This window comes from Malus domestica, chromosome 12 (genome assembly GCF_042453785.1).
Source record: "Malus domestica chromosome 12, GDT2T_hap1".
Lineage (NCBI taxonomy): Eukaryota > Viridiplantae > Streptophyta > Magnoliopsida > Rosales > Rosaceae > Malus > Malus domestica.
The window spans coordinates 16,208,701-16,235,154 of NC_091672.1; the positions used below are offsets into that span (position 1 = coordinate 16,208,701).

At 36.8% G+C, this 26,454-nt stretch overlaps 1 protein-coding gene and 1 long non-coding RNA gene across 2 annotated transcripts; one reads left to right on the plus strand and one right to left on the minus strand.

Moving 5' to 3' along the window:
• Window positions 1-390: 390 nt before the first annotated feature.
• On the minus strand, window positions 391-2,884 carry LOC103413689 (ankyrin repeat domain-containing protein EMB506, chloroplastic). Its single transcript, XM_017326351.3, has 6 exons — window positions 2,643-2,884; window positions 1,452-1,543; window positions 1,290-1,368; window positions 1,105-1,199; window positions 740-835; window positions 391-662 (listed from the first exon to the last, which is right to left on the minus strand). The coding sequence occupies exons 1-6, from the start codon at window positions 2,815-2,817 to the stop codon at window positions 582-584; spliced, it is 618 nt and encodes a 205-aa protein (XP_017181840.2). The 5' UTR covers window positions 2,818-2,884; the 3' UTR covers window positions 391-581.
• A 13,549-nt stretch (window positions 2,885-16,433) lies between these two features.
• On the plus strand, window positions 16,434-26,224 carry LOC139189749 (uncharacterized). Its single transcript, XR_011573617.1, has 2 exons — window positions 16,434-16,537; window positions 25,322-26,224. It is a non-coding gene; the product is annotated as an uncharacterized lncRNA (long non-coding RNA).
• Window positions 26,225-26,454: the final 230 nt, after the last annotated feature.

The following is a 26,454-nucleotide window of genomic DNA, read 5'->3' on the forward strand; positions in this document are numbered from 1 at the left end:
TATGTGATGTATCATCTTGTATTCCGATACAGGAAAAAATGAGTACATGAAAAAATCTCTCATTGTCTGGTATCTTCACAATGAGAGAATTACGTGAAATCAGTACATCTCCAATGTGACATTCTCATCCAATAACGTAGAAAAAATCTCTCATTGTTTGGTTTTTTGATGTTAAGAGCATTTACCATTGCTCCTGAGGTCGACTTTAATCAGCACTCCCGAAACACGGGGCTTTACGCTATTACTTTCGAGAACAGACTTCGAGCATAAATCTGCACGAGTGAACAACAATATTGAGAAATTGTCTTCTCATGAGTCTCACTCCAGTGCATTTGAGCAGTGACTAACGATAAGCGTAAAGAACCCACGAAAACGGTGAAAAGGCAGAGAAAACTAAAAAAAAAAATGCATATATGGAGTCGGAGAAACCGAGCTATTTTTCTACATTCGATATTCTGAAATCTGAGGCTGTAATAATAAACAAAGAGGTGAAAATCCTCAACATTTTGGTGTTGCTGACTGATCATCAACAAAAGCAGAGGACATCGCGATCCTTAAAAAAAATATTCTGATAGTAAAGCCTACTGGCACGTCGTAGCAGCAGAAGCAGCCTCCAAAATTCTCCTAGCTTCTGTGTCGGCTTCCGGTAAGTCACTTGGGATCTGCCAGAATTTTCAGTGAGACACCACAACAGACTATTGCAGAAACGATTAATAAGTATAGAATTTCAAACACAAACCTTTCCGTATAGGTTTGCCTTGGTAGGTGAAGCTCCGGAAGCCAGCAACAATCTTACGATATCAGCATGCTCGCCTCTTGCTGCGTGATGGAGAGGCTGCGGAAGAACATGAACATATACAAAACTAAGTCCAAAGTGCAACTTTTAATACACAGTCCCCATTTAGAAAGGGAATTGTTATCGCTACTCCAAAAATCTAATTGTACACTCCAAAGTTTCTATATATAGAAAGATGCTTATGAAGAGTGCACAATTAGATTTTTGGAGTGCCAATACTAGTTTCTTTTGGAAAATGCACGAAACTTTTTCCACTATTTGAATTCCCATGTCAAACACTACAAGGATGTGATTTGAGATATACTCACAGTGTCACCTTCGGCATCAACTGTTTCTAGCATTCTCTTTACACGCTCAGAATCGTTGGCACTGTTAATTAAAAGTTGAACCACTTCGGTGTATCCTGCATCAGTCATTTGAGGAAAAATTAAAAAAAATCAAACAGAAAGATTATTTATACATCATAATAGTTAGAATGTTCTTATAGCCCTACCACCGGCACAAGCATCATGCAAAGGAATTGCCCCGTCTTCATCCTTAGCCTCCAAATTTGCACCTCTCTCCAAAAGTAACTATATCGATACAATTATTTTCAGCTCAAAGTACCACTTCCAACGAAATAAAAATAGAACTACAAATTAAGCAGACTACTGACCTGGACACAAGAAAGATTACCATAGAGACAGGCCAGATGGAGAGCTGTGTCTCCATCTTCCACTGCATCATCAATGCTGCCTACTAAGTTATCTGTACACAAATCAGAAAGAAGGGGAATCGGGAAAGCATCAGTATAAATTAAATAATACCCAGAAATCAAAATTGAGAAATTAAATACCCCAAGAAAACAAATTTAATGAATCGTGCATATCGGTACAATGAAATAACTAAAACGGGCAGGTATTAAAACACATAAAATCAAACGGCTTTTGTGATAATCATTTTGCTTTTAGCTTTTGTATAATAAAATGTACACAAAACTAAAATTGAAAATAAAAAACCATGCTCATTAATTACCACTTTCAAGTTTTGTTTTCATTCATTCCTCTCCCCGCATACTTTCCTCATATCCAAACACAAAAAGTTAAAGCTACAAACTAAGAACCATGAACGAAGTCCTTATCAAAAGGACCCGTTGTTCCCTCTTTCAAGAATTTGTTTTCATTCATTCCTCTCCCCGCATACTTTCCTCATATCCAAACACAAAAAGTTAAAGCTACAAACTAAGAACCATGAACGAAGTCCTTATCAAAAGGACCCGTTGTTCCCTCTTTCAAGAATTTGTTTTCATTCATTCCTCTCCCCGCATACTGTCCTCATATCCAAACACAATAAGTTAAAGCTACAAACTAAGAACTATGAACGAAGTACTTATCAAAAGGACCCGTTGTTCCCTTTTTCAAGAATTTGTTTTCATTCATACCTCTCCCCGCATACTTTCTTCATATCCAAACACAATAAGTTAAAGCTACAAACTAAGAACTAAGAACGAAGTCCTTATCAAACAGGCCCGTTGTTCCCTCTTTCAAGAATTTGTGTTCATTCATTCTTTTTCTTTTTTTCTTCGCCTATATACTCTCCTCAATCCAAATACAAAAACTAAAACCTAAAAGCTAATAACGAAATAGTTATCAAACGAAACCAAAGCTTCTAGGTACTCTAATCAGTCAAACACAATCTAAATTAAGCTTGTATAACCAAACTGCACTGAAAATACTCGGGAAATTAAGTTGTTTAAGTTAATTGGGTCGATAAGTATAGAAAAATTAGGCAAAATGACTAAATCAAATCATAATCAACCAATTAAGAAATCAAGTTGAAATCAGCTGGAAAAGAGAAGTGGCTATACCAAGAGCGAGGCGAAGGGCGTCGAGGTCGCCCTGCTGAGAGGCGTCTGCGATGGCGCGAAGGTGGGGAGGCGCGTGAGCGTCAAGCTCCTCCAAACCCTCTTCCTCGAACAGAGCGTTTTCGTCCTCGTTGTCCTCTTCCTCCATCAGACCATTCCTCCGCCCGGGAACCGCCATGCCTTGTGAAGTTTTGGGGGTTTTTGTTTCGCTGCTCTCCAGAGAGTGTTCGAATTTTAGGGGTTTAGAGGGGGTGCGGCTGATCCATTTATAGGTCCTTTGTTAAAATTACAGTTTTGGGCATTTGGAAACCATACTCTTGCAAAATTGAAATTGTATACTGAAAATTAGGTCTGGCAATTCCTGACACTGATAACTCAACACGACATGATATGAAATTAATAGGTATTCGGGTCGACATGATAATGAATCGGATCGTTATCGGGTAATCCGATAAGCACCTGTTAAGATAATCCTAAAAAAATATTATAATAATTATCTCTACTAATTAATAAAACATTCATTATCAACCAAAACCCCATACAATTACCAGTTTAACCCTCTAATTAAGACAGAACATGAATAAGACATATGGGGCATAAATGTAATTTCACACAATCAAATTTTGCTGTTTTTTTTTCAAAACCTCACCTACATATAATCCTAACATATCTCTAATTAAAAAAACTTCTCATTCCCACATTCTATATCACTCTCTTCCTCTCTCCTTCTATTTCAAAAACAAAAATAAAAAAATTTCTCACACACTTTGTGTGCGCCCATATGCTAGTATATATTAATTTAACAATTTTATACCCTAAAAACTATAATAATTATATATATATATATATATATATTAAATTAAATATTAAAAATTGGTGACCATTGGATCGGCTTATATATACATATCATTCAATTTCTTAAGTATTACACGTACAAAATAAATAAATTTAAACCTACTTAATAAATATATACACCATTGAACTTGATGGAATACAAATTCTACAAAACTAATTTCAACGATCCAACCGTCAAACTTGTTTGTATATGCTTTGAGATTGCATCAACAAAAAATTGCAAAAAATAAACATTCAGAGATCAAGTAACGGGACAAAATTTTTCGATGGTTATCAACGAAAAATCACGATTTAACGGTTATTTTAACTCCGATTTTTATGATTTTTTACAACTACACTCCTTAACCCTATATGAATACAATGAATGAACTCGATCTTCAATTTAAAATATTTACACTAGTAGATACCACAAAACAAGGTTCTAAAAAACGTTAGGCACTAGTCGGGTGGCCAGTTGGCGCCTAGCGCCTAGGCGGCTAGGCTGGGTCTAGGCGGACGCCTAAGCAGCCTAGGCAGATTTAGGTAAATTTCTTGTATATCTTATAAATAAGTGCATATTAACACTTACAAAAAATTATTCTTGTATATCTTGGAATAAATATATTATATACCATATAGATTAGTTAAATTTATTTTATAGTAGATGATTAAATATTGAGGAAGACATTATTTAAAAAATATATACATATCTAACATAAGAGTATAATATAAGCTGATCTTATTCTGATCATAAAAAGAAAAATAATAAAATAATGTAATGCAAGAGTGTAATATAGACTTTAAAGAGATAAAGGTGTCAAATATGTGGGCGTAGAATGCAAAGTGGGACATCAGACACATAGAGATGGGGAGCTACACCAATACTTAATAGCAAAAGTACACCTAGGGACTCACATCCCATGATTTTTTTATGAGAACAATCAATAGCTAGGTACTGACATCTCATTTTTTTTTCTTGAAAAATCATCTTGATGCTAGCTGTCCAAATGTGATTGGACAAAATTAAAAAATTAATTAAATAGAAAAGTTTGAGAGTGGTCATGTGAATGAAAGGAAGAGAGAGAAACTTATTTTCTCATCTTCTTCCTCTTTCGTCTTCACAAGAACACAGAACCAGCAACCCATAAAGTTTAGAACGCACTGCATTCATCCTTTCTCAAGCTTGAAAATAGAAAAAAATTGAGATTCCAGACCGCCTAGGCCAACCATTCGGCCGCCTAGGCCACCTAAAGAGCGCTTAGGCCACCTTGACGCCCGCCTAATCCCTTTGCCGATTTTCCTTCCGATTAAAAGTTAATCCCGGCGGCTGACCATCGCCCAGCGCCTAGGTCGATTTTTAGAACACTGCCACAAAATCTTATGTTATATTTAATGAAAGTATGAATAAACTCTTAAGTGTTAGTGAATCTATTGTTTTGATGGAATACACATTCTACGAAACTAGTTTCAAAGATCCAACCGTCAAACATGTTTGTATATACTTCAAGATCGTATACGCCAAAAATTGCAAAAAACAAACATTCAAAGTTCAAGTAACAGGACAAAACTTTTCGACTGTTATAAATGGAAAATCAGGATTTAAAGGTTATTTTAACTCCAATTTTGATAATTTTTTACCGCTACTCTCCTTGACCCTATATGAATACAATGAATGAATTCAATCTTCAATTTAAAATATTGACACTATGGGATACCTCAAAATCTTATGTTATACTTAATGAAAGTATGAATAAACTCTTAAGTGTTAGTGAATCTATCGTTTTGATGGGATACGCATTCTACGAAACTAATTTCAAAGATCCAATTGTCAAACTTGTTTGTATATGCTTCAAGATCGCATATGCCAAAAATCGCAAATAAACAAACATTCAGAGATCAAGTAACAGGACAAAACATTTCGACGGTTATCAACAAAAATCATGATTTAACGGTTATTTTAACTCTGATTTTGATGATTTTTTTACAGCTACATTCATTGACCCTATACGAATATAATGAATGAACTTGATCTTCAATTTAAAATACTTACACTAGTGGATACCACAAAATCTTATGTTATACTTAATGAAAGTATGAATAAACTCTTAAGTATTAGTGAATCTATTGTTTTGATGAGATACGCATTCTACGAAACTAGTTTCAAAGATCCAACCATCAAACATGTTTGTATATACTTCGAGATCGCATACACTAAAAATTACAAAAAAAACAAACATTCATAGATCAAGTAACGAGACAAAACTTTTCGACGGTTTTCAACGAAAAATTACGATTTAACGGTTATTTTAACTCCGATTTTGATGATTTTTCACAGTTACACTCCTTGACCTTATATGAATACAATGAATGAATTCGATCTTCAATTTAAAATATTTACACTAGTGGATACCACAAAATCTTATGTTATACTTAATGAAAGTATAAATAAACTCTAAGTGTTAGTGAATCTATCGTTTTGATGGGATACGCATTCTACGAAACTAATTTCAACGATCCAACCATCAAACTTGTTTGTATATGCTTCAAGATCTCATATGCCAAAAATCGCAAAAAACAAACATTCAGAGATCAAGTAACGGGACAAAACTTTTCGATGGTTATCAACGAAAAATCATGATTTAACAGTTATTTTAACTCCGATTTTGATGATTTTTTTTACAACTACACTCCTTGACCCTATATGAATACAATGAATGAATTCGATCTTCAATTTAAAGTGTTTACACTAGTGGATACCACAAAATCTTATGTCATAATGATCGCTGAAAATTGAGGATTTTGTAAAATGAATAACATGCATGCTTTGAGTTCCATTGGCAAGGTTTAAACTTTTGAGAAAGGCTTCACAACCTTGAAAACAAAAACTCTTTCATTTTGCGTATCCTTGCACATTTAATATTTTGTAATAGACTAATAGTGTATGGATGTTTGTTTATTAGGCTTTTATTTTCGAGTGTAGATGTAGTACTTAAACAACAAATGTGTTTTAATGTTTTGAAGTAATATTTACGTGCAATGTGTGGTATGTGCAAATTTAAGAAAAAATATATATTTTTCTTAACGGGTGTGATACGACACGACATGACCCGTTAAGATAACAGGTGTTACACGAACACGATAGACACAACCCGTTTGCCAGGCCTACTGAAAATATACAAAAATTATATTTTGTTGTCGGTTAGAAATGTGATTATATAAATCTTATTAAGATTCTATTATTCTTCATATGGTGTTTGTTTCAATTGTAATATCTAAACGATAAGAAATTTACATTTGTAGTACTATAAATAAAAACACAATGGGCTGAGATAACACACTTCAGAATTCACTAAATCTCTCTCTCTTTACACCTTTGGTGCACCTCTCTCTCTCTTACGCTCTATAATTCTTCAGCTAAATATACCAACCACACATTTTCAACACAATCTTGCTAATGCTAAGGAATTGAAGGTTCATGGAGAAGGTTTTTCTATAAATTCAAAAGCTCAACTTTCGTTTTCTGCCAATTAGATTCTTCTAAAACACAAACTTGATATTTTATCAATCCTGTTTGCATAAAAACATTCCTGATGCACGAAATCTATTATTTCATAATTTTAGGACTATATATATTATATTTGCATATATTTGTTAATTCATATATATATATATATATATATATATATATATATATCAATATATATAAGGATGTTCATGCATACGCAATTGATATATATATATATAAAGATGTTCATGCATACGCAATTGATATATATATATATATATATATATATATATATATATATATATATATATATAAAGATGTTCATGCATACGCAATTGATATTTATATATCTTGATGAAATTGCCATGTAGAATTTTGTGATAAAAGAAACCTAAAGCAAATAAAAGTATGAATTAGGGTTCTAAAAACCCGAAAATCGAGAAAAAAAGGGAAACCTGGGCCAGAGCTGCGACGTGAAGTAGTGGCCGCTGAGCCAAGTCGCGCTACTATGTTGGTTGGTCTGCAGCCAAACCCAAGCGTTGAGTCGTGTTGTCTCTAAGCTGCGCCAAGCCAAGCTATTGCTCGGGCTACATCATGGAACGATGTCGTATGGCGTTTGGTTTTCCTCAACCCTTTTGAGCTTGCTACGTGCAAGAATCAGGCCCATTATTATAAGACTCAAGTATTAGGCAATGTGCGATAATTGTGTTTTCAGAAATGAACTTTAGAAAAATGTGTATTTTTACCAGTCAAGGTAAAGACTTTTCAAGATAGGGAATCTTTATTAAACCGGGAGAATCCCTTAAGATATCTTGTAGCGCACACCAATCCTTAGATTGTAAGGACTTCAAGATTACAGGATACCTGGTGATTCATTGCTCTGGATTAGGTTTTTGTATCTTACATAATAAACCTGGTCAATCTCAGCGAAGTCTGACAACTTCATCCATTGCTCCGGAAAAGACTGATGGTGGCATCGTTGCTCTGTTTATTCAGCTATGTTGAGAAGCTGTTGAGTCCATAACCAAACCCTAAGGTATTCGTGTTTTGACATGTATTACTTTGGCCTTGGAAAATCATGGTCCCACAGCGGAGTAAGCTCGACGTTGGTGAAATGAATTGGGGCCATGAGATCTAGGGTTTCGATAATAGAGATGATGCTCGACATTGGAATTCGTCTTATAGGTCTTGGTGGCTCACATGGCTGGCATAAAGGTCATGCTAGAGGTCGGCCCCATCGAGATCGACGGCAGCTACTCAAATCTGATAAGACCCCAAGAAATTCCAACAAGATTCTTAGTTATTCTCTCGGTTCTAGGTTATCGGAAGATTGCTGATGAGTCAATATTTAATTATATATTTTACCCTAATCTTAGTTATAATTTATTGGTTATTTTGGTAGGATTTTGATACTTTGCTTTATATTTTTAGTATAGGACATTCGACTTCCTCTGGAGAAAAACCTGATCAAACAAATGAATTTCGAAGTGATTCAAATTGGAGGACGTTCGTGTGTTCCTTAGCTTGTTCATGTCAAAATCTCAGCAATTTATACCAAGCGATTATTTTCTGGTGATTAAATGAAGGAGCAGTGCGCGTTGCTGGAAAGTGACGTTTCTGGGCTTAAACTGCATTTTTGGAGCCCAATATGACCTCAGATGGGTTCATGGCCTTTTGGAGAAGTGTTCAAAATAGTCCAAGCTTTAAATCCAGCTATTTTGGGCCAGTTTTGGAGCTGATTTGGGTCCAAAACGTGGCTGTGCAGTTTTTTGGGCGAATTTATCAAGTTAATTTATGATTATGTTTCCTATTTTATTTCAATTTATTAGGTTTCCTAGTTTTATTCCAAGACCTTTTAGGGTTTTATTTTGTATTAGTATAAATAAGATATTTAGCCATTAGGTTAAATGGAGAAAAAAAGAGGAGAACGCACAAGCTACTTTGGAGGATTCAAGTTTATTTTCAAGGTGTTTTCTATCCATGTTTTTAATAATATTTTGTTTTATGATTGTTCGTAACTAGTTTTGTTTGCTAGGGTGAGGCCACGAGCCTTAGCAAGAATATGTAGTTTCTTTTCAATTTACTTATGATATTATGCATGCAAGTTTTAAATTATTAATCACTGTGCTTTAAACTATCTAATTGTCTTGATGATTAGCCACCATTAGGGTATTTAGAAAAGTAATTTGATGCAATTTTGACGGAGGGTTGTCCCTGAAATTGACTAAGGCTTCTTGTGGTTAATATGTGTAACCTCTTAGGATGGATAACACGTCTTAAGGGTTATATGGTTTTTCAAAAGGTTTTCACAAAACTTAATGAGTCTTGCATGTTCACATTCGATCTGGACGTCACGAACGAGTTGCATGTTAGATATACGTTCTATGTTGGAGGTTCCAAGTAGGGCATACTTTAGGAAAACCTAACCTTCAAAATATGCATGTGTAATTCATAACCCTTAAGGATTGTTAAGGTGACGGCAGAACCCTAGGGCTCAAATTTATTTTCAAAACTATTTTCTTTTGTTTTATTTAATTGTTTTTAATTAAATTCGTTTTCAATATTTTAGGTCATAAAACCACCCTCTTCCAAACATTGTTTTCAAATAATTAATTAAGATTTGGTTTTAACATAAATTATTCATTCAATCCCTGTGGAGATCGACCTTGCTTGAGTTGCTATACTACTATAATCTTGTACTCTTGCAAGTATTTTAAAGTGTTTTTATCCTTACTTTTGCAGGTGGTAAAATCCCTATCACGAAATTTATAAATACCCCCAAACTTAGCTTTTTGCTTGTCCTCAAGCAAAACAAAACTCAAAAACAAAAATAAAAAACAGCAAACTTAAAAACTTTATTAAAATTCAACTGAGACAAAATTTCACCTTCAAGTTGCAATCCATAGAAAATGTTAAAAATTAGAACATCTTTTCAAAAGTTCCAACTAATCTCACCACAAAGTCTAAACCATTTAGAATCCATTAGAAAAGAATTCATGAACTTCCTTTGGTGTAAAGTGAACCAACATAATTAAGGAGACTCAACTAAAACCCTTACCTCTTGTCCTTTTATTTCACACATACTAACTTCACTTTTTTTTTCTTTCTCTTTCTCCGATTTTTGCTTTTTTTTTTTTCTCTTCCTCATTTCAGTAATTTTCTCTTCCTCATTTCAGTAACAGTAGTAGTCGTGCAATGTTAGTTCACTTAAGCTTTCGATCCAACCCATGTAGCGAGCTTTAGGTCAATGACTCCCAAACCACAAAGGCTTTAAGGCACTAGGTGTAGAACACCCCTAAAGATTTATTAACTCGAGTTGAAAAAGCTACGAAACCAACTAACCACCCTGCCCCATGCCAAGACTCTACTGTTTGACGCGAGAATCACTCTTGATCATACAAGACTGGCCCGGTTACTAGGTAAAGTCTCGGGTGGAACAATTATTACTTTATAACACCTAATAACTTTACTTAGAACAAAAATTTAAATACACTTAAACTAAAAGTAAGTGTTTCAATCTCACTCCCCACAAACCATGTTAGTGTGAATGAGCAAACTTTCAAAGTATAACTCATGAATTAGTGTCTAAGCAACGATAAATAGAAAAAACTATACTATGGGATTAATTTTCACCATGTCCATTTGTTCTGACGTTTAAAACTAACTATGGATATTAACTTAAAAACGAAAATTTTTAACTCGACCCAAAAATTAAAATCCTAAAATTCTAATTCCCACCCCCAAACTTAAATCACACATTGTCCTCAAAGTGTGGAAACATAAAAGAAATAAAGAAACATAGATGAGCAAAGACCTAAGACACAATAAACTAGACAAAATACAAAATAAAAACATAAAATGAAACACAACCAAATAACAAAAAGAAAACAAAACAAAGGTAAAATAAATAAATAAAATGAACAAGAACAAAGAAAAAGGAAAGATTGGACCTGGCATCAAACTTGGGCTCTGGATGCGATGGGAGAAACATGGGCAAACCCACATGTGTGGCTAAGCCTAAGAGCTCCGTTTAAAAACTAAGCATACATGCTCATTTCCTCGTTTCTGTTAGTCCCAGCGGCCGCACCTCCTCTCATTTTCTCAAATCCTTCCTCTTTTTTTTTTTGTGCTCCTTTTTCCTTTCCCAGACACGAATCCTAGCTTCCCAAAAGCTGTCGCCACTCCACCAAACCTCTCAGCCTTCTTGTCTGTGAACAATAGCATGCAGACTCAATAGACACCACCCCCAAACTTAGTCTCGATCCAGCCCAAAAGGTACTGTACACCGATTTCCGCTTTCCATTCTCTTGTCCAGAGTTATTAGTTACTCGAAAAAAAAATCCTTGTAAATCTTCATGCTTGTGTGTGTTCTATATGTAGACTTCGGGATTCGAGTGAGGCCAAGGGGAAGATAGTTACTGCGAGGAGCAAAGGCGCACCCACGGAGCTGTTAGTGTAACTTGAATTTGATAGATTTTATCCGATGAGGAAGAGCTGAACAGAAAAAATGAAAACAGAGATGGAAGAAGCTGAAACAAACGTTTTTCCTTTCTTGTTCTCTCTTGCAAAATACTGCAGAGGAATATTTTCAATGCTCCTACAAAAACACAAAGAGCACTAACTCTCCTTTACATTAATTGGTGGCCTTAGCTTTAGGACCACACAAGACTCAACTTTTAATCTTAGTCACTCATCTATCTAATTACATAGATCACACATCACATGGCTCTCATGGCCTTACAACTTGTAACTTTACACTTGACAGATATGCTCAAGTGAATACACACATTAAACTCAACTTATTTCTAATACTCAATCAGCTAGAGACTTATAATTCAACACTCCCCTTTAAGTCTTGAGCTGATTTCACTCCAAGCATGCTCCTGAGATAATTAAACCGATCTTTAGCCAAAGGTTTTGTGAAAATATCTGCCATCTGTTCTTCTGTGGGACAATAAATCAAATCAATGATTCCTTCTTGCAGTGCATCTTTAATGAAGTGATATCTTCTGTCTATATGTTTGGTCTTCTGATGAAAGACAGAATTCTTGGTGATTGCAATTGCTGAGGTGTTGTCACAATGTAATGGAGTTGCTTCAGTTTGAAGTTCCCCAAAATCTTCTAAGACAAATCTAAGCCAGATTGCTTGTGCAGTGGCATTTGATGCACTTATGTACTCTGCTTCTGCAGTGGATAATGCCACGCAACTCTGCTTAACTGAAGCCCAAGAAAAAACTCCACTTCCAAACGAAAAAGCATATCCAGATGTACTTCTGCTATCATCTAGAGATCCACTCCAGTCACTGTCGCAATAGCCAATCAACATTGCCTCCTTGCCTTTTGTATACTCTAAACCATAATCTAGAGTTCCTTTGATGTATCTGAGCACACGTTTGGCAGTTCCAAAATGCTTGCTAGTGGGACAGTGCATAAATCTGGCAAGCAAACTGGATGCATACATTATGTCAGGCCTAGTAGCTGTGAGATATAGAAGACTCCCCACAATGCTTCTATATAGCTCTTCACTTATTGCTCCACTTCCATCATCTTTAGTTAATTTCTCAGTTGCCACAAGTGGTGTGATCACAGATTTGCACTCATTCAGACCAAACTTGCTTAGTAAAGAACTTGCATAATTTTTCTGATGGATGAAAATGCTAGAATTGGTCTGAATTACTCCAATTCCAAGAAAATGATGGAGAAGACCCAAGTCTGTCATTTCATATTTTCTCTTCATGTCTTCTTTGAATTCATCAAGCATCAGTCTATCACTTCCAGTATAAACTATGTCATCCACGTAAATAGAGACAATCAGAATGTCTTGTCCCCTTGCTTTGATGTACAGTGTTGGTTCACTCAAACTTTTCTCAAAACCACACTGTGAGAAGTATGTATCGATTTCTCCATACCAAGCCCTTGGAGCCTGCTTTAATCCGTACAAGGCTTTATGCAATCGATAGACTTTATCTTCCTTTCCCTTGACTACATATCCTTCAGGCTGATCCACATAAACCTCTTCTTCCAATACACCATTCAGAAAAGCTGATTTTACATCAAGTTGATATAATTTCCAGTTCTTATGTGCTGCCAAGGCCACAAGGGTCCTGATAGTATCCAATCTTGCCACTGGAGCATACGTTTCATTGTAGTCTAGACCTGGCTTTTGAGCATAACCCTTTGCCACTAATTTAGCTTTGTTTTTTAAACCTGATCCATCAAGATTCAACTTGGTCTTATAGACCCATTTAACTCCAATAACAGGCTGTTCAGTTGGTCTATCCACAAGCTTCCAGGTACCATTCTTCTCAATCATAGCTAATTCATCTTCCATTGCCTTTAACCATGATTCATCCTGAGCTGCATCTGCATATCTTTCTGGTTCCAGAATGCATGAGTTGCATTGAGCAAGAACATCATTCAAATTTCTCCATTTTAGAGGTGAGTGATCATAAGCCTCTGAAATTTGTGCAGACTTAGGAGTGTCACTTTCTTGTTCTTGTGTATGAAAAGAAGAACTAGGACTGAGAGAACTTCCTTCAATCACACTCATCTCATATGGATTCTCACAAACTACATTCTCAGGTTGATCCTGAATGTAAGTTGCAACAGCTGAACTTTGTGAACTTTCTTTCCAATTCCAGGTCATAGATTCATCAAAAACCACATCTCTTGACAAGATTAACTTGTTGGTACATGGATCAAATATTCTGTATCCCTTCTCACATGTAGCATAACCCACAAATACACCTTTAACACTCTTAGCATCTAGCTTCTGTCTTGTCTCAGTAGGTATATGAACATAGCACAGGGAACCAAAAATCTTGAGATGTGCAAGACCTGGTTTTCTGCCACTATAGGCTTCAAAAGGGGTTGTATTTTCTAGTGCCTTTGTAGGACACCTATTTAGAATATATACAGCTGTGTGTACAGCTTCAGCCCAAAGAACATATGGCATACCTCTATCATGAAGCATAGTCTTTGCCATTTCAACCACAGTTCGATTTTTCCTCTCCACTACTCCATTCTGTTGAGGAGTATAAGCCATGGTGAGTTGCCTTTGAATGCCCTCAGTTTCACAGAATTTAGTGAACTCGGAAGATAAAAATTCTCCACCCCTGTCACTCCTTAGACTTTTAATTTTGAAACCACTCTGCAGCTCCACCATTGACTTGAATTTTTTGAAGTAATTGAATGCATCAGATTTGTATCTGAGAAAATACACCCAGATCATCCTTGTACAGTCATCAATGAATAGCATGAAAAATTTGTTTCCAGCCAATGATGCATTCTGCATAGGACCACAGAGATCAACATGTATAAGTTCCAGAGGACAGCTTGCTCTCCAGGCTTGATCTTTTGGAAACCATTCTCTGTGCTGTTTTCCAAATTGACATCCTTGCCATACATCCTTGGTTGCTTCTAGGTATGGAAGACCATGCACCATATTCTTCTCACTGAGTTGCTGAAGCCCTCTGAGATTCAAGTGGCCTAGTCTTCTGTGCCAAAACTGAGTAGAATGCTCCAAACTAGCCTTCAAAACTAACTGATTATTTTTTACCAGAGAAAGAGGATAGCATCGATTTTCCTTCTTCTTAACCTTGATGATAAGGTTTTCAAGTGAAGGTCCATCATATATGCTGCACAAACCTCCTCCAAACACTAGATAATATCCATGCTCATCCATTTGTCCAACACTCAATAAGTTTTCTTTTAAACCTGGCAGATGCATGACTTCCCTGATATACCTTTTACCTCTGTTAGTGTCAATCTGCAATGAACCCATTCCAGCCACATTCACTAACACACCAGTAGGCATTTGCACCTTTCCAGCAACATTTGTATTTATGTCAACAAGGAGATCAGCATTCCCTGTCATGTGATTACTACAACCACTGTCAACATACCAATTTCCATTGATATTTGTTTCTGATATTGCACTATTAGCATAGAACAGATTTCCTGACACTTCCACCTGATTTACAGAGTTTGCCTTTTGCACAATCTTCCCTACAGTGCATTCTCTAGCCCAATGACCAAACTTATCATAATTATAACACTTAGGCTTCCCCTTATATCGACATTCACCAAAATGATACTTAGAACACACTCTACACTGTGGTTTGACAGTCTCTTGACTCATTGACTGTGACTGATATGGATTTGGTGCAGGACTAGTGAAAGGTTTCTGTTGGAATCGAGGTTTCGAATCCCATTTCTTTCCCTTAGCATTCCAATTCTTCTGGAATTTTGATGAGCCAGATTGAACTCCACTTCTATTTTGCCCCTTTGGACTTACTGAGAATGATGCAAAAGCTTTCTCAGTGGTATCAACATTATGCAAGTCAAATCGTTGTTCCTGACTCTTCAAAATCGCAACAACTTCTTGCAGCTCAACAGACTCTAGACACTTTGTGTTTTCTATAACTAAACAGATGGAATCATAAGGCTTACTTAGACTAATCAGAACCTTCTGCACAAGTCTCTCATTAGAAAGGGATTCACCAAATGTTCTCATCTGATTAATTAACTCATTCAATCTTGTAAGATAACTAGACAGAGATTCATCATCTCGCATTCTAGCATACTCAAATTCTCTTCTAAGATTCTGAAGTTTTACGGATCTAACCTGATCACCACCATGATATTCTCCATACAGTAGATCCCATGCCACCTTAGCTGAGTCGGCGTTGGCGATCCTAGGAAAAATTTGATCAGAAACCGCATTTTGTATAATACCTAGAGCCTTTGCATCTTGCATATATGTTGCGACCATTTTCTCATCGTCTTCTTCTTCTGAGCTTCCTTCAGCCTTCTTCTTCTTTGACTCTGAGATCGTAACCCCTTTTTCAACCAATCTCCATAACCCATGAGATTTGAAAATCGTCATCATCTTAATCCTCTAGAACTCGTAGTTCTCACCGGAGAAGATCGGAGTTCTCACCTCAGAACTTCCAGACCCAGCCATCTCTTAGCTTAGACAAGACGAACACAAATCAAAATCGGAATCTATGGAGTTTCAGCAACTTCGCTTGAGCCGGAACGAGCTTAAGTGTAGTTCAAATTCTTCACAGTTTACGCCCAGATCTCAAATGATCAAACCTGGCTCTGAGGCCATGTTAGTGTAACTTGAATTTGATAGATTTTATCCGAGGAGGAAGAGCTGAACAGAAAAAATGAAAACAGAGATGGAAGAAGCTGAAACGAACGTTTTTCCTTTCTTGTTCTCTCTTGCAAAATACTGCAGAGGAATATTTTCAATGCTCCTACAAAAACACAAAGAGCACTAACTCTCCTTTACATTAATTGGTGGCCTTAGCTTTAGGACCACACAAGACTCAACTTTTAATCTTAGTCACTCATCTATCTAATTACATAGATCACACATCACATGGCTCTCATGGCCTTACAACTTGTAACTTTACACTTGACAGATATGCTCAAGTGAATACACACATTAAACTCAACTTATTTCTAATACTCAATCAGCTAGAGACTTATAATTCAACAGGAGCTTCTGCGCACACAGCAAAGATGGCTGCTCAGATCCACGAAATGGAAGGTAAATCAAATCCCTTTACTGCGTTAAAATTAAGCATTGTGTGATGTCTCTGAAAATGTTGTCTGTGAACATGCATTCGTCTCTTTGATATTATCTCTCTGAGTGACCTTGTTTCTGTTGCATAAGTCATACTCACGTAGATGTTCTGTGAATTTGCATGTCTCCATTTGATGAATCTGGGAGCAAAAATTTGCGTGAAACTTGATCTGCGATATGTAGACTCTTCTACAAATTTGGATCCCCGATTGTAGAACCGTGTACTTAGAAATTTGTTGAATGGTCTGAAGACTCCAGTTTGCATTCCCTTATAAATTTCTGCACTTTGAGAAATGTGATGAATGTACTGAGATGGGTGAATGAATGCTACTGAATGCACGATTCAGTTGAATGAATGTTGATTCCACGCAGTAGAATTTGGGCTGAATCGCCTCCAAATGCAACCTGCAAAGATCACGCATTCAAAATTTAATTAGAATAAAACTCAGAATAAAACTGATTAATTAAACAAAATTGCTGTTTTTGTATTTTTTTCAATTTTCTGATTTTTTTAAGAGAATAAAAGTAAGGAAATAAAATGAACGAAAATTAAAAATAAAAAGAGTTTAGAAAAATTGGGTTGCCTCCCAATTAGCGCTTTAGTTAACGTCCATAGCTAGACAGAGCGGAAAGCTGGTGATCATGTCACTTGTTCTTTCAAAGTCAACCACTTCTTAATAACGTCATAGAGCAACAATAGGTACCGAGTGAATTGATCTTTGTCAATGGTGCTTCCAAATTTAGTGGTTGAATTCTTCTTATACAACCTTCTATTTGAATGAATCTTTGCAATGAAATAGACTCCTTTCCAGCGAGGATTACGTTTCCGTCGAGCTGACTTCCATATGAATCACCAAGTTTTTATATGGTGTCATGGGAGCTTTGCTTAATTGGAGGACTCCCAATACAGCAAAGAAACGCATTATAAGATTAACTTACTATGTAATAGTAGTTGGAAAAACTTTATATATACATTTTTCTCATTGTAAAAATCACCATGTGTACCATTATTGAGAATTGTTTACATGAATAAAACCACAGATGTTATGTGTTGGTGTTTAAAAAAAAATTAAGGTCGCAAGTAGCGTGAGTAATTATAATAAAAAAAAAGTCTCTCGTGCGCACATAAGCGCGTGCAAATAGGCTAATTTATACTAATCATGATGTGTTTTCTTATTCTTACAAATAATACAAAGCCTATAAGGAATTGATCTCCAAATTATATGGGGATTACTACTAAATTTATATAATCACGCTAATTATAAGATACTATTCACAACAATTACAACCTATTGAGCGGTGAGCAAAAATCCGAAGAAAAAATAGCTAGAAAAACCTTGTGACTTCCAAGCATCTATCTTTCAACCAAGGTTTCAGAATGTGATGACTCTGTATATTGACAACAAATTCAAAAGAAGGATGAGACAGCCTAGGTATGAACTCTTTTGTCCATGTCAAGCGTGGACTGATCTTCGTCACAAGCAAAGGCCTCAAACGTGAGTCAAAACACTATTAAATTAACATGAAAACACATCTCGTGAAGTTACAAACGTGTACATCAAGTTAATTGAAATCTTTTGAACTTCTAGAGTACTTTGCTTCCAATTCAAGTCCACAAACAAGTAATGCATTTTGCATGCCGTAACCCAACAGGTTATGCCTAATTACCTAGTATGAGATGTACCAATGATAAATGAAATACATTTTGGCTCCCCTGGCCGTTTTGAGAGTTTTTGTTATAATTTTTTTGAAAACAGAAATCTTATTTGGTAACTTCTTTTATTTTTTTTAGTTTAATTTAAAAAAAAATTAAAAACTAAAAACTGTTGTAGGCATAATTTACTGAACAATTATGGAGGCCAAAGAGAGAGGGAAGGTGCGGCATAGAGAGAAGAAGAGAGAGAGATGTGTAATTGTGAGTGTGTGTTAATTCCTTACCCTTTAGGATTTACACAATCACATTCCTATTCTAAAAGGACTGCAACACTCCCCCTTGAGTTTGTAAATACTCAAGTAAATGGTGCATCAGGTCTTCAATAATGAAGTAAGTACAGTTGTTGAAGTCGTCAACACAATGAGCGAATGCGAGTCTCATATCAACGGAAGAATGCATAAAAAAATAAAACTCATAAAACCTCGCTATGGTAAAACCCAAGGTGGGAGAAAAACCCATAGTCTAAGGAGAAAAGTGAGAAGTTGCATTAAGTCAAAACTACTTCTTTTGGACGCAAGTAGAATAGCTCACAAGGGTATGATCAACCCAGGATGGGTGCCTCGTTAAAACCTAGTTAGGTAGCAAAAACCCAGTGGGAAAAATGCTCCTAATCGTAAGGAAAAATAGTACATTAAGATCAAGTGAGTATACTTCTGGATACTCCCCCTGAGTTTGACATAACTTCCAAATGAGAACTACAAGCATTGCATATGATAGTTAGGCATACCAATTCCTCGAACAAGCTTCTGGAAGGTTGAATTCTGCAGTGACATCGTATAGAGGTCGGCAAGATTGTCTGGGATCAGCTTGTATGACTTCAATCTCCTGATGCTTTGCTAATGTAGATGCAATATGTCTTGGCATTGACTTTGTTGATGTATCATGTCTTGGTCGGATGGATACATGCGGCATAATCTTCATGGATCGTCGTTGGGACTCAACGATGGATGAAAACACAACAAGTACTTCGAATATGCTCAACAAGAACTCCTAACCATGTCTCACTTGTGGCGTAGTGAAGTGAGGTGAGTCTTGGAACGATTCGAAGATTTCGCAACTAAGGTCATATTGTGGACCTCCAAGATATTGCGATATCCCTAACGGTAAAAACATAACCATTTGGGGATTTTGCCTTGTGCGAGTTTGATAAGTAACATGCGTCAGCATAACAAACAAGGCAAGCATCATTTCGAGGATCAGGGGGGTTGGATCCGCTGAGATGCGTTGGGATTTGTCCTCGTGGTACCTTCAAGGTACGTCTTTAATACCAATTCAGGGGTTACGTGTAAGCGCGGTGCTGCATCTTTACCAAGATCAATAACGAATGAGATGTCATGTCTAAATACAATAAGCTAAGTACAACGAAGCACAAAGTTGAACTTTAGATATAGAATTTCGGATTCCATAACCTCTTCAAGGGTCTCATTTGTATATAACATATGAACGATCATGGGTATACTCAAAAGTGACACATTCAGGGTGTAGTTCGACTGGTAGACCAAAATACTGTCAGAACAATGCTTCAACTTCAGGTTAAGGCATAAACGAGTTTTCCCAAGACCCTTCATCTCAAATTCCATCTTCAGGTGCGAGGCAATTTTCTCAAGCTCTTCTGGAGTCTTAGTCAGATTCGTGTCAACGACATAAACTGTAACTTTAGCAATTTGGAATAAAACTTCATAGTTTAACATGTAAGGGCATAATTCATATCCCTGACTGATCAAATAATCACGTAGACGAGTATACCACATCCGTCGGATTTTTCAAGCCATAAGTGAACGCCTCAAAATGAGTTAAAAGGGTGTTCCGTGGTTTTGGAACTATTTGAAACAGTCCATGTAATTCTTCGAGAATTTACATGTAAATCTCTGTATCTATATCCCCATGGAGAAACACTAACCACATTTCATAATGCTGCTATAAATCACAGGACGTTTGAGAGAAACCTTGCGTCGTAAGGTGTGCATCATATCACACTATTTCATTCATCTCATAACGCTTCCTTTCCCACTTGTAACATAACAAGGTTACCTTGGGCAGTGTAGAAACGACAGGTCCAAACACATTTTGGTAATGAATTTGACTTGGATTGTAATTTCAGTTGTCCAATCAATTCTACGTTGTCACTTAATCAACGGAACACGATTCGATATCATCGCTTTTCATTTATGTCGGTAGCTACCATATAAGTGAAAACATCATCGATGATAATCTCATTTCAATTCCATTTAGCTTATCCAAACTAGTATACTGGACCAAGAACTTTAAGTCTCGGGATAAATCCAGATTAATCTCATGAGATGGAAATGATTTGAGATAGCGATCGAGTTTAGATTCATTGTTGTGTCGTGTCTTCCTCTTCTAGGGAAGTGAATCCTATGAATCGAGTGATCTATCATGCTCCAGGCCAGGACATATTGATTGGTTATCCACCGGTGTACCAGACCGTCCAACATTGTTGTACTGGACCTTCCAGGGATGTTGACTCGACGTCTGTTAAGTACGTTTATCCTTGCAGGCATGTTTACAGCTAGTATATGATCTCGTCACTTTAGCTAGATCAGAGGAATGCATCTGGGGCAACATTCTGAAATCTAGAATTCATCGCACTTGCTTATCATACTTGTGCGGTACAGGGATCAAGATAAGACATAATGGGCAACGTCCAAGCACATTCGCGCCGTTTTCCAGAACGTTGACGTTCTTATCTCCCCCTAACAGCGGGAAAATTATCTCATTAAAGTGACAACCCATAAATGAGCGGTAAAGAGATCACGTGCAAGGGCTCGAAGAGAGCTATGTGAAGGAGAATCATGATTGACAAAAGATACACATCCTTCTTTGAGGACCCATGGTGGTACATTGCGGCGGTGCAACTTGGCATATAGAATGCACACCTAAATGCGTAAATACGAAAATCGTCAGATTCGTACCCAATAACCAACTGCAATGTCATATAGGTTGGGTGGCAATAGGCCTCATGGTGGACCAACATAACTGTATACAAGATTGCATAGCCTTAGGCAGAAACCGAAGACTTGGTACGTTTACCAAAATTTGGGTGATCATTCAAATTGCGCTTTATGATCGCTAGGCGAGGCTATTTGGGGTGAACATGGGAATTCAATGTTCAATTATAAACCTAAAATACATGCAATACTTTATTGAAAACCGTCGATGTAAACTCTTCGGCATTATCCAATCTCCCGGACTTTAAGGGATAAGTAGGGTGGTGAACCCTTAATCGGTCAAGAGGTTTAGCAGCAATGTGTGTACAAACATGTGACCAGTTTGTCGATTCATCAACCAAAACTATAAGTATTTATATGGTCCACTTTTTGGTTGGATTAGTCCACATATATTCCCTCGAATCCACTGTGAAAAAGTGGTGATTTCGTATCTTTGCGAGGGATGATATAGAAAATCGATTTCCCTAATGAGCAGGCTTGGCAAAGTGTGCTTGTAGGCACAAGATCCTTACTTCGGGTAAGGGGATGCGTCGTAGCATCATTGTTCGACCTACATGTCCTAAATAGTCATACCAAAACAAGTAAACTGCTCAATCACCCAGCTACAAGTCGGCCACATGTGGTGTGTTCCCAATTGGGAGACAACCCATTGGCCCCAAATCAAAGCTTCAGGCTCATTTTTGGAGGTGGTGCAAAGATATTTCACTCTATTTTCTTCAATGGTTTCATTTATGATCATTGTTATCTCGAATATCCTTAAAAACTCAACGTCAAGGAGAATTTAAGGTCCCTTAAATGGTGATGCAGTACCATTCATACAACGAGGAGCTTGCCAATGCTCTTAATCAGGTTGGATAGACCTGAAGTCGTTGCTAAAGATGTGATTTAGGTGTAAAGTTAGTGTGCATAGTATGCATTCATCCAGACAACTAACTTTCCCACATTCCTACCTAATCACGTGTTTAATTGAATCGGTCACATGTATTAAGAAACATGATTCAATTAACTCATATTCGAGGACAATATCAATAAGATTATCCATAAGTAAAACATACACCAAACTTGAATCCAAGAACATGGGAAAATGTTCACCAGGAAAATGGTTTACTAAGGGGATTCTGCCAACAAGGTCATCCATGTCATAATTCTGCTCTTCCAACAGTGTTTGGTGGAGCAAAATTAGTTTCACATATTGACTACTAGAATGGTACTCCTTAACAACATTGGTAGGGGCACGAACAGGTGCATAACCAATGGTCTATTCCATCGAGACATAAATAGATTATGCAGGGTTAAGGTTCGGGAATATTTTCCCTTATTCTTGAAGTTTTAGGTTTTAGGTACAAAGGATTATGCTTCGAGCATGAAGCCACACCTTGGCAGGCCCTGATTCTACCATATGTTTGTGGTAGTAATCAAATCCAAGAATTTGGTAAAACTTATGCTTTCTACACTTGTTGCTTCAGGAGCGAGTTAGAAACAAGGAAGGACGAGAAAAGTATTTTCTAGTCAAAATTTGATCGGATTTATAAACTTCAGAATTGTACTCATTCATGGACGTAATCATAGTGTGCTTCAGGCAATGTTTTTCATGATTAGAGAGTCCGTAGGAGCGAGCCAAAGAACCATGGAATCCTCGATCGTGAGGTATTTCCATTTGTAATGCTTTGAGCATAAGTCTTCGAATGAAGATCATGGTGGAGGCTTATTCAGCTCTTCTTTGCCATTGTTGGCGTCAATGGTTTCTCAGCTTCTTGATAGTCAAGTGGAGATTCATGTTTTCTACCCCACATTAAGTGGTTTCTAATAGAAAACGTCCTAATCAGGAAAATCAAACTTTTGACGGTTCGACAATCCACTGAATTGGAGGGAACAAGATTATGATTGGTTCTATGGGAAGGAATCATCCATAAGCATCAAAGTTAGAACATTCGAGTTCTAGACATGGTTTTCATGAAAAACGTCGGGTTTTCATGGGTGTAATGTTTTATGAAAACTTCGGGTTTCAAAGGCACTAAATTTGAAACTACAAGTTCAATTTTAGTTTATGAATGTTTTAGTTCATAAAAGAGAGGTTCCTGCAAGAACACATAATGCAATATACAACTAAATGTAATGGATTTGGGTTACTTCAGGAACTCAAGTGTGAGTGCTTCGAGACTACGAAAGTATGTCAACGGTTCAAAGTATAAAAATAAATTATTGAATCGTTAATGTCCAAAAGTGATTTTCAGGTCAATAATTTTGAATTCATTATCAGATTAATGGACTGCAGGTCACTTTTAATTAATTCAATAAATCGGGCCATAAGGGGTCGATTGTAGAAGCAAAATAATATTAAAATAATATTATTGGATCGAAAGTATAGCCCCAAAATAATTTGGGCTAGGTGTCGTGGGTAAGGGGCACAGGTTAGGTGCCTTAAGTAGAAAAGGCAGGGCCCAAAAAAAACCTCGGGAGTGACTGCAGGTCATGGGGGTAAGGTGAAACCCCAGCCGCAACTGGGTTTCAATTTGGACCACGGGGATGGCACGGGAGCAAGCCCAAAAGCTTGCGGGTTGCGAGGGACACCCCAGCAGCATTGGGCTGGCATCATGCATGGCAAGCAGTGGGTCGTGACATATGGCCCAGCAAGCTAGGCTTACTGGTAGTGGATCAAAGGCCAGGGCTGCAGGCCCGTGGCTACTGCACAAGCCCAACAACCATAAGGGTTACGGCATGCAGGTCAGGGAAGGAAAGCCCAGTCAACTGGGTTGGTGAAATGGTTGCGGGCCAAGGTCAGCGTGCATGGGCTCGGGGCTTTAGGCCATACCGAGGTGAAATCCAGATCGTGGCCTAGGTGTTATGTCCATAGTGATGGTGCGATGGGTGTGCTGCACCATGCCCAATTCCTTTTTTTCTTTTCAAAATCCCTTAGGGTTTAGGAAACCCTAAATATGCTTCTAATTTATTTGATATAATTTGACTTACAAATTCCACATAACAATGTAATTGTGCAATGCATGAAACAAATATATATATTGACAAATATATGAACATATACAATATATATATATATATATATATATCGGAAGGAAAATATAAATATAGGGGGGTTCATGCATCATGGGGAATGTTTTTATGCTTCAAGGTCGTTTTAAATATCTTACTTTATTTTAAGCGTACCTGATTGGCAGAAAACAACAAAAGCCTTTGATTTTGTAGAAGATATATCTCGGAAAGCTGGAATTGCATCTTTAATGCGTTGTATCACGTTCAACACAAAAAAAAATTAAATTGAATCAATAGCATGTAGATCAATTAAATAAAATAAGAATTAATCATAAAAAGAATGATTAAAACGTAATACTCCCCTGATTGAAAATCAAACTCTCTTTAGCACATCGTCAAGAGCGTGCTGATAACGTGTTGTAGGCATAATTTACTGAACAATTATGGAGGCCAGAGAAAGAGGGAAGGTGCGGCATAGAGAGAAGAAGAGAGAGAGATGTGTAATTATGGGTGTGTGTTATTCCACCTCATTGTGCCTTTATTTATAGTAGTATGAAGGTTAATTCCTTACCATTTAGGATTACAACATTTAATAGGTAATCTACTCCTAATAGGAATATAAGATACATTCTCATATCTACCAGGATTTACACAATCGCATTCCTATTCTAATAGGACTGCAACAAAAACTACTTTCTTGAGTTTTCAAAACTTGATATTCAATTTACAATTTTAATTTTTTTTTAAATTGAAAACTGAAAGTAGTTATCAAACAAATTTCAATTTTATGATATATTTTTTTTTGTTTTTTTTTTTGTAGCAGTTAGATATTAATGTTTATGCCTCTTAGTAGTACGGTTTAGTGATATTCCTCCACTTGTAAGTGAGAGATCTTAGGATCGATTCTCGCCAAAGGCGAATTTGAACCACATTATTTATAATCCATTGTGAGGCTTATCACACTCCCCTACTGATAGGAGCATATTTATGCGACTTAGTTAGCTTGTTTCTTGGCATTTATGTTGTTAGTTCGTAGTTATTTTAGTATTTTAAGCTATTTTCGTGTGTTTGTAGGTCCAAAGGGTTAATGTGGCAAAAAATTGCATTTTGGAGCATTTTTGGGCATGAAATGGATAACATATGCTTGGAGCAAAAGGCATGGACGGAATTTGAAGTTTGTACATCATCATCTCCCTATAAATAACCATTTTAGCACACTCATTTCACCCAACACATCCACTCATTACAACCACCCAACACATTCACCTACCACTACATCCACTCATTTCACCCAACACATCCATTCACCTACCACTACATCCACTTATTTCACCCAACACATCCACTCATTTCACCCAACACATCCACTCATTACAACCACCCAACACATTCACCTACCACTACATCCACTCATTTCACCCAACACATCCACTCATTTCAACCACCCAACACATTCACCTACCATTACATCCACTCATTACCACCACCCACTACATCTTCTCCCTAGCCTATAAATATATCCATCCAAAGACACATTTAGGGGGACAGTTTAGGGAGAAGGGAGGAAGACACATTCTACCGCAAGGCAGAGTCTTTTCTTCTTAACCATTCTACACATTCCCACAACAAAAACACAATTTCATGCACCTTCATTTCCCTTTCCTTGTCGTGACCTTCATCCAACCTAAACACATTCAGCCATTCCTCCATACAAACAAACCTTCAAACACTCACCAACACCTTGTGCCGTAGCAAAGGAAGGGAAGGAAAGTGCTTGGACGTGCTTGCTGTCCAACTTGGATCGTTTGAGCGTTTAGGTGTTTTCTTTCTTTTGTTTCTAATGTTTAAATTCATTTCCTTTCGTTTTGTTGTAAATATGAGTGGCTAAACCCCTCTTGGCTAGGGGTGATTTCAAAGCCATGATTATGTGTGTAATATGATTTGATAAATTCCAGCTATGAACTCTTGAATCGTAAATGCAATTGGCTTAACTATTTGATTGATAACTTATTTGTATTTGTTAATTAAGGGTCGACACTTAATTGGCATGCATAAATCCGTTGCTAGAATATAAGGAAGTTTCACATAATCGTTACAAACTTATATTCACATGTAGTGAAGGTCGCTGATAAACGATCGCGTTAAGTTTAATTCTAGCATGAGTAACATGATGTCATAGTTGCAAGTGCTTTGTCAATGCTTATGAT

Excerpts from the sequence above, each read along its gene's own strand:
- LOC103413689 (XM_017326351.3), bottom strand. The coding sequence starts at position 2,817 with ATGGCGGTTCCCGGGCGGAGGAATGGTCTGATGGAGGAAGAGGACAAC. Across the intron at positions 836-1,104 it reads TTGATGCCGAAGGTGACACT|CCTCTCCATCACGCAGCAAG; the intron begins GTGAGTATATCT and ends GTTCTTCCGCAG. Across the intron at positions 663-739 it reads AGGCAAACCTATACGGAAAG|ATCCCAAGTGACTTACCGGA; the intron begins GTTTGTGTTTGA and ends AAATTCTGGCAG.